General features: G+C 49.3%; 1 protein-coding gene across 1 annotated transcript in view; it reads left to right on the top strand.

Moving 5' to 3' along the window:
• Nucleotides 1-961: 961 nt before the first annotated feature.
• LOC308175238 (macrophage colony-stimulating factor 1 receptor 1-like) overlaps nucleotides 962-10,000 on the top strand; it is a gene marked incomplete at both ends in the record, with an annotated part of 24,918 nt that continues 15,879 nt past the window's right edge. The window contains 6 exons of the mRNA XM_080550944.1: nucleotides 962-980; nucleotides 4,452-4,739; nucleotides 6,071-6,343; nucleotides 6,935-7,071; nucleotides 7,849-8,017; nucleotides 9,027-9,309. Coding sequence (XP_080407070.1) covers nucleotides 962-980; nucleotides 4,452-4,739; nucleotides 6,071-6,343; nucleotides 6,935-7,071; nucleotides 7,849-8,017; nucleotides 9,027-9,309 — 1,169 coding nt within the window. The remainder of the gene's footprint in view (nucleotides 981-4,451; nucleotides 4,740-6,070; nucleotides 6,344-6,934; nucleotides 7,072-7,848; nucleotides 8,018-9,026; nucleotides 9,310-10,000) is intronic.

The raw sequence follows: 10,000 nt of genomic DNA, 5'->3' as shown, positions 1-10,000 counted from the left end.
CTGTCATGATTATATTAATAAGCCTGACGTGTGTGTGTGTGTGTGTGTGTGTGTGTGTGTGTGTGTGTGCCCAGGTGTCTCGTGTGGTCACACACCTGCAGGACCTGGCCAAGAACAAGCCCAGCGGCCGCGCTGCCGACCAATCAGCTGCTCCGGTCTGAACCAGCTGGCCAATCAGGCGTCTCACACCCTGACTGAGGAGCTGGATATTATATGACCTCATAACAAACACAGCAGCTTAGTCGTGTTTCACATAGTGGACCAAGCAACCGTAACCAAGCAACCGTAACCAAACAACCGTAACCAAGCCCTAACCGTAACCAAGCAACCGTAACCAAGCAACCGTAACCAAACAACCGTAACCAAGCCTGGTGGAGAGAGAAGGCATACAGTGCATCTGCTTATAGAATATTTACTGCTCAACTGTTAATAAAATCATAGTCTGATTGACTGATTAACTGATTACAGAATCACAGTGCGATTTATGAATCAACTGATTACAGAATCACAATCGGATCCCACACCAATTATTAGTATTTCTTCACTTTCTAGATGACATTTATGATGAATGATTTATGATTAATGTTAATTAACCATCGCTGTCTGAAACCATACAAGCAAATAAAAATATATGAAAAAAAACAAGTGTTCATGTCGGAGTCGTCTTTGTGATCTGGTCTCCCTGTCCCTGGTGTTAAAGATGCAGAGACGCTGATACTTTACAGCTGTTTGAGAAAGGGGGGGGGGGGGAAATAATGGGGGGGTGGTGGTGGTGTGTGTAGGTGGTGTGTGTGCGTGTGTGTAGATGGTGGTGGTGTGTGTGAGTAGGTGGAGAAGGTGTTGGAGTGGTGGAGTGATGGGGGGCGGTGGTGTGTGTGTGGGTGGTCAATCTTTTTATTTCTTCACTTTTTTATCCGTTTAGAGACATCTCCGTTTATGTGAGTGAAAACGCTGTGTTCGTATGGTTGAGAGGCCCAATTGTACAACAAAAATTGTGTTTAGAAAAATATACATATACATATACAGTATGTGTAGTCCAGGCCTTATAAATATCCATATACGTGTAGTCCAGGCCTTATAAATATCCATATACGTGTAGTCCAGGCCTTATAAATATCCATATAGGTGTAGTCCAGCCTTATAAATATCCATATACGTGTAGTCAGGCCTTATAAATATCCATATACGTGTAGTCAGGCCTTATAAATATCCATATACGTGTAGTCCAGACCTTATAAATATCCATATACGTGTAGTCAGGCCTTATAAATATCCATATACGTGTAGTCAGGCCTTATAAATATCCATATACGTGTAGTCCAGGCCTTATAAATATCCATATACGTGTAGTCCAGACCTTATAAATATCCATATACGTGTAGTCCAGGCCTTATAAATATCCATATACGTGTAGTCCAGACCTTATAAATATCCATATACGTGTAGTCCAGGCATTATAAATATCCATATACGTGTAGTCCAGGCCTTATAAATATCCATATACGTGTAGTCCAGGCCTTATAAATATCCATATACGTGTAGTCCAGGCCTTATAAATATCCATATACATGTAGTCAGGCCTTATAAATATCCATATACGTGTAGTCCAGGCCGTATAAATATCCATATACGTGTAGTCCAGCCTTATAAATATCCATATACGTGTAGTCCAGGCCTTATAAATATCCATATACGTGTAGTCCAGGCCTTATAAATATCCATATACGTGTAGTCCAGGCCTTATAAATATCCATATACGTGTAGTCCAGGCCTTATAAATATCCATATACATGTAGTCAGGCCTTATAAATATCCATATACGTGTAGTCCAGACCTTATAAATATCCATATACATGTAGTCCAGACCTTATAAATATCCATATACGTGTAGTCCAGGCCTTATAAATATCCATATACCTGTAGTCCAGCCTTATAAATATCCATATACATGTAGTCAGGCCTTATAAATATCCATATACGTGTAGTCCAGGCCGTATAAATATCCATATACGTGTAGTCCAGCCTTATAAATATCCATATACGTGTAGTCCAGGCCTTATAAATATCCATATACGTGTAGTCCAGGCCTTATAAATATCCATATACGTGTAGTCCAGGCCTTATAAATATCCATATACCTGTAGTCCAGCCTTATAAATATCCATATACATGTAGTCAGGCCTTATAAATATCCATATACGTGTAGTCCAGACCTTATAAATATCCATATACGTGTAGTCCAGGCCTTATAAATATCCATATACGTGTAGTCCAGGCCTTATAAATATCCATATACATGTAGTCCAGACCTTATAAATATCCATATACGTGTAGTCCAGGCCTTATAAATATCCATATACGTGTAGTCCAGACCTTATAAATATCCATATACATGTAGTCCAGACCTTATAAATATCCATATACGTGTAGTCCAGGCCTTATAAATATCCATATACCTGTAGTCCAGCCTTATAAATATCCATATACATGTAGTCAGGCCTTATAAATATCCATATACGTGTAGTCCAGGCCGTATAAATATCCATATACGTGTAGTCCAGCCTTATAAATATCCATATACGTGTAGTCCAGGCCTTATAAATATCCATATACGTGTAGTCCAGGCCGTATAAATATCCATATACGTGTAGTCCAGGCCGTATAAATATCCATATACGTGTAGTCCAGGCCGTATAAATATCCATATACGTGTAGTCCAGGCCTTATAAATATCCATATAGGTGTAGTCCGGGCCTTATAAATATCCATATACGTGTAGTCCAGCCTTATAAATATCCATATACGTGTAGTCCAGGCCTTATAAATATCCATATAGGTGTAGTCCAGGCCTTATAAATATCCATATACGTGTAGTCCAGGCCTTATAAATATCCATATACGTGTAGTCAGCCTTATAAATATCCATATACATGTAGTCCAGGCCTTATAAATATCCATATACGTGTAGTCCAGACCTTATAAATATACATGTAGTCCAGGCCTTATAAATATCCATATACGTGTAGTCCAGGCCTTATAAATATCCATATACGTGTAGTCAGCCTTATAAATATCCATATACGTGTAGTCCAGGCCGTATAAATATCCATATACGTGTAGTCCAGCCTTATAAATATCCATATACGTGTAGTCCAGGCCGTATAAATATCCATATACGTGTAGTCCAGGCCTTATAAATATCCATATACGTGTAGTCCAGGCCTTATAAATATCCATATACGTGTAGTCAGCCTTATAAATATCCATATACGTGTAGTCCAGACCTTATAAATATCCATATACGTGTAGTCCAGGCCGTATAAATATCCATATACGTGTAGTCCAGGCCGTATAAATATCCATATACGTGTAGTCCAGACCTTATAAATATCCATATACGTGTAGTCCAGACCTTATAAATATCCATATACGTGTAGTCCAGGCCGTATAAATATCCATATACGTGTAGTCCAGGCCGTATAAATATCCATATACGTGTAGTCCAGGCCTTATAAATATCCATATACGTGTAGTCCAGGCCTTATAAATATCCATATACGTGTAGTCCAGGCCTAAATGTAAACGCAGCTGGTGAGTGTTCCAGAACTCTTTTGTCAGTTGGCGAGTGAAGCAGAGAATTCTGGGAGTGCTGGAATAAGACGACTAAATACAATGAAAACATAAGCAAGATCATTTCTGAAACATAGACAAACTTAAGTACTTACGAAACACAGCTTGAAAAGGGCATAACACAGGCGCACGGATACAAGCGAGGAGAGAAAGCCCAACCATGCTGTGATTTCTGTGTTTACAAGAAAATGGCCGCCTTTTAACCTCCAAACTCAGCATGCGACCAACAACAACCAAGAGAACAGGGTAGACGCCGAGACACTAGAGGGCGCTAGGCGTCAACTGGGTCAAACTGACCCGCATCACCAACCAGGATACCTGGCCTCCCCACACCCAACCTCACAGCACTAAACAACAGGGCCCATCTCACGCATCGCCACCACACTAGAACAGGACATCACCCGCCCACTCAACCTGTACCTCGCCCCACTGCCATCCGGGCGAAGGTACAGAACGCTAAGGTGCAGTAGGGCTCGCTTTGGCAGAAGCCTGATCCCCGCAGCCATTGTTGCCTTAAACAATAGGCCGCGCTGAGTGTGTGTACTTGTGTGTCTGTCATGTGTAGTACTGTCTGTTTGTTGTCTGTGTTATACGGTGTTGTATGTATGTATGTATGTATACTGTACAGTGGTGTGGAAATGAATTTCCCCCTGGGGACAATCAATCTAATCTAATCTAATCTAATCTAGCCAGTTAGCCAGTTAGCCAACTCCACTGGGACACTAGAGGGCGCTAAACATAACATGAAGAAAACGTGTAACATGACAGCGTGCTTGGTCATCATTCTGCTGGTGTGTGTTGTTGTGTGTCTGTGTCGCCAGCAGAGTGGAGCCCCCTGGTGGTGTGGCTGAACTCCGAGGTGCTGAAGAGGTCGGAGGTCACCGTGCCGGTGGGGGAGGCCTTCTCCCTGCGCTGTGAGGGGGGGGGCGGTGACCAAGGCAACGCCAACGTCACATGGTCCACCTCGGCCTTCAAACTGCGGAGGCGAGGCCGCCTGGGGAGGGAGGTGGCGGTCGGGCGCTCCGTGGCGGAACACACCGGAACCTACACCTGCGTCTACGAGGGTTACCACGGCAACGCCTCCGCCCAGGTCCACGTCTACGTCAGAGGTTAGGAGGAACACAGGAACCCACACACACACACACACACACACAGAGACACACACACACACACAGAGACACACTCACACACACACACACACAGAGAGACACACACACACATACACACACAGAGACACACTCACACACACACACACAGAGACACACACACACACACACACACACACACACAGAGAGACACACACACACACACACACACACACACACAGAGAGACACTCACACACATACAGAGACACACTCACAGACACACACACAGAGACACACTCACACACACACAGAGACACACTCTCACACACACACACACACACACACACACACAGAGACACACACAGAGACACACACAGAGACACACACAGAGACACACACACACACACACAGACACACTCACACACACACACACAGAGACACACTCACACACACACACACACACACACACACATACACATACACACACAGAGACACACACACACACACACACACACAGAGACACACTCACACACACACACACACACACACACACACACAGAGAGACACTCACACACACACAGAGACACACTCACACACACACACAGAGACACACTCACACACACACACACACACACACAGAGACACTCACACACACACACACACACACACACACACACACACACACACACACACACAGAGACACACTCACATACACACACACACAGAGACACACTCACACACACACACACACACACACACACACACACACACACACACACACACAGAGAGACACTCACACACACACACACACACACACACACACACACACACAGCACTAACTTACCCTGTCGGGCTAAAGCCAAGGCCTTTGATCACACAAGCTGCAGAAAGGTGTTGGTTTATTAGAGATGGGACTTGAACTCACGACCTTCTGATCACCAGTCCAACTCACTCCTCTCTCTCCACTAGACCAGGTCACTCCTCTCTCTCTGTCTCCACTAGACCAGGTCACTCCTCTGTCTCTCTGTCTCCACTAGACCAGGTCACTCCTCCCTCTCCACTAGGCCAGGCGAGGGGAACGACAGTCTGTTAAGGGAGGGGGAGGGGCGGGAGAAGGTGCGAAGAGGAGGAAGAAGAAAAGGGAGGGGAAAATAGGGAAAAGAAAAGGAAGAGAGGGAAATGGAGGCTTCTCTTCCGTTCCCTACTCCCCCTCTCCACCAGACTGTGACTGCTGACACACGTTGAACAGAACTTGACCCCTTTGTGACCCATGTGTGACCTCTCCCCCCTACAGACCCTAACAACCTCTTCGTGACCCCTGTGTGACCCCTGTGTGACCTCCCCCCCCCTACAGACCCTAACAACCTCTTCGTGACCCCTCGTTTCCCTGGCGACGTGAAGGACGGTGACGACCTCTGCCTGCTGACGGACCCCGCCGCCACGGACCTGACCCTGCGCCGGGCGGACGGGCGGCCGCCCCCCCCTGACCTGGCCTACACGGCCGCCCCCCGCCGGGGGGTCCTGCTCCGCCGCGCCCCCCCCGGCCTCACGGGCGTGTTCGTGTGCAGCGCCAGGCTCCACGGCGAGCTGACGCACTCCAGACCCGTCACGGTCATCGTCCGTACACGTGAGGAAGGGGGGTGGGGGGGGTGGGGGGGGGGGTCATGTCTGGATGCTAGATTACCACCACCTAGTCGTCGTCCCCGCAGTCACTAGTCCCTAGACCCCCCTAGCCCCTCCACGTAACCTCTCTAACCCCTAAACATAACCCCTCTAACCCCTAAACATAACATATATAACTAGGGGCTAGGGGATAGGGGCTAGGGGCTAGGGGCTAGGGGATAGGAGCTAGGGGATAGGAGCTAGGGGATAGGGGCTAGGGGCTAGGGGCTAGGGTCTAGGGGCTAGGGGATAGGAGCTAGGGGATAGGAGCTAGGGGATAGGAGCTAGGGGATAGGGGCTAGGGGATAGGAGCTAGGGGATAGGAGCTAGGGGATAGGGGCTAGGGGATAGGGGATAGGGGATAGGGGATAGGAGCTAGGGGATAGGAGCTAGGGCCTAGGGGATAGGAGCTAGGGGATAGGGGACAGGAGCCAGGGTCTGGGGGGGGGAGGGGGTTATTTGGGATTCAGGTGTGTCTTTATATTCGTTGGATGTGACATGACGTGTGTGTGTGTGTGTGTGTGTGTGTGTGTGTGTGTGTGTGTGTCTGCTCCAGGACTGCGCGCTCCGCCCTCCGCCTTCCTGCAGGTGAAGCGTTACGTCCGCCTGGTCGGAGAGACGCTGCAGATCACCTGCGTCACCAGCAACCCCAACCACGACCTCTCGGTCACCTGGACACACTCCACCCAGCAGGTAAGGTCAGAGGGCACTAGCAGCGCCCCCTAGTGGCCAGTGTTACACTCAGATTTGTGTTGAAAGGTAGTGACAGTTGAGGGGGAGTGACAGTTGAGGGGGAGTGACAGTTGGTTTTCAAAAGACAAACTTCTCCCACCTAGCCTCCTTTGAGACAAAAACGAATTAAAAGCAGCACAACTTTTTTGACCTTGGCTACTACAGAATATTTATGATAGAGGTCATAACCGTAAAATACTTTTCACTTTACAATAAAAAATGACATAATACAATTTATACAACAGTTAGTTCCGATCAAGTAATTTGATTGGACAAGAGGCATTCCATGAGTGCTGATATACAGTATAACAGCACTGGGACCTTTAACTATATGTATCACTCCGCCACACAGATGTTCTACTTACTAAATGACCGTTAATTAGACTACATGTTTGTGTTCAGGTTACTAGGCAACAGTCCATTTGAAGTTCAATTGCGGAACTATTTTTTCTTTATTTCTTATGATTAAATAAACAAACAAATCATAATCTGTTGTCGCTTATTACTGTTAACTAATAAATCGCGCTGTAGAACTGTTGTATAAAAGCAATATCACACTGGAGGTCGTGCTGTTATACTGAATATCAGCACGGCTGTGATCGTCTTCTACTCGGCCTGCGGCCTCGTACCTACGACCCAATCACACCCGTGCTGATATTCAGTATAACACACTCCCTCTCGTGTGATGTTGCTTAAGTAACCGTCTATCTGCGCTGTGTTGTTGTCCTACGTCCACAGACGTGGTCAGTGGAGACGGCCCAGCGGTGGAGCGACGCGCCCCCTGGCCTCCATGTCAACAGCACGCTGACCCTCCCCGCCGCCCGCCTCTCAGACAGCGGCCGCTTCACCTGCACCGCCGCCAACCAGGCTGGAGCCAACGCCACCTCCGCCACGCTGCAGGTCGTAGGTAAGCCTCTAAAACACCACCTCCACCACCACCATCTACACCACCATCTACACCACCTCCGCCATGCTGCAGGTCGTAGGTAAGCCTCTAAAACACCACCTCCACCTCCACCACCTCCACCACCTCCTCCACCTCCTCCACCTCCTCCACCTCCACCACCACCACCTCCACCACCTCCACCTCCACCACCTCTACACCACCTCCACCACCACCTCCACCTCCACCACCACCTCTACACCACCTCTACCACCACCACCTCCACCACCAACACCACCTCCACCTCCACCACCACCACCACCACCTCCACCACCACCACCACCACCACCTCCACCACCACCACCACCACCACCTCCACCACCTCCACCTACACCACCACCACCACCACCACCTCCACCACCTCCACCACCTCCACCTCCACCTCCACCACCACCACCTCCACCACCTCCACCTCCACCACCACCACCTCCACCTCCACCACCACCACCTCCACCACCTCCACCTCCACCTCCACCACCACCTCTACACCACCTCTACCACCTCCACCTCCACCACCTCCACCTCCACCACCACCATCTACACCACCTCCACCACCTCCACCTCCACCACCTCCACCTCCACCACCACCATCTACACCACCTCCACCACCTCCACCACCTCCACCACCACCACCTCCACCACCACCACCACCACCACCACCTCCACCACCATCTACACCATCTACACCACCTCCATCACCACCATCTACACCACCTACACCACCACCATCTACACCACCTCCACCATCTACACCATCTACACCTCCACCATCTACACCTCCACCACCATCTACACCATCTAAACACCTCTATCACCCGGAGGTCAGGTAAGGTAAGGTGATAGGAGCTAAGGGTTAGGGGTTAGGGGTTAGGGGTTAGGGGCTCGGATTTCAGGATAAGCTTTACTGTTGCAATCATGTGACTTCACAGACTTCAATTTGTTCCTTCTTTCTTACCCTCCTTCCCTCCATCAGAGGAGCCTTACCTGAACCTCTACTTCCACCTGTCCACCAGCACAACGCAGCCAGGTAGACCAGTACAGGTGTCCCCCAGACCAGAGTCAGACCAGGCAGGTAGACCAGTACAGGTGTCCCCCAGACCAGAGTCAGACCAGGCAGGTAGACAGGTGGAGGTGGAGGAAGGAGAGGACGTGGAGCTCAGGTATGTGACAGAGGCGTACCCCCCTGTCATCTCCCAGTGGTGGGAGCTGCCCCCCTCCATGCCCACCAACACCAGCCACCAGCAGACCTTCACCAGGTCACCAGACAACACCAGGTCATTATCATTCCTCCTCTGTCTGTCTGCCTGCCTGCCTGTCTGTCTGTCTGTCTGCCTGCCTGCCTGTCTGTCTGTCTGCCTGCCTGTCTGTCTGTCTGCCTGTCTGTCTGTCTGCCTGCCTGTCTGCCTGTCTGTCTGCCTGTCTGTCTGTCTGTCTGTCTGCCTGTCTGCCTGTCTGCCTGTCTGCCTGTCTGCCTGTCTGCCTGTCTGTCTGCCTGTCTGTCTGTCTGTCTGTCTGCCTGCCTGTCTGCCTGCCTGTCTGCCTGTCTGCCTGCCTGTCTGTCTGCCTGTCTGCCTGCTGCCTGCTGTCTGTCTGTCTGTCTGCCTGTCTGTCTCTGTCTGCCTGCCTGTCTGTCTGCCTGTCTGTCTGTCTGTCTGTCTGTCTGCCTGTCTGCCTGTCCTGCCTGCCTGCCTGCCTGTCTGTCTGTCTGTCTGCCTGTCGCCTGTCTGCCTGTCTGCCTGTCTGCCTGCCTGCCTGTCTGTCTGTCTGTCTGTCTGCCTGTCCTGTCTGTCTGCCTGTCTGTCTGCCTGTCTGTCTGTCTGCTGTCTGTCTGTCTGTCTGTCTGCCTGTCTGCCTGTCTGTCTGCCTGTCTGCCTGCCTGTCTGTCTGTCTGCCCTGTCTGTCTGTCTGTCTGTCCTAAGCGTCCTTCCATCCATCTATCCATCAATC

The sequence above is a fragment of the Nansenia antarctica genome (assembly GCF_963989245.1).
Source record: "Nansenia antarctica genome assembly, contig: SCAFFOLD_222, whole genome shotgun sequence".
NCBI lineage: Eukaryota > Metazoa > Chordata > Actinopteri > Argentiniformes > Microstomatidae > Nansenia > Nansenia antarctica.
The sequence above is the reverse complement of the archived record's forward strand: the minus strand, read 5'-3'. Positions and strand labels throughout refer to the sequence as shown.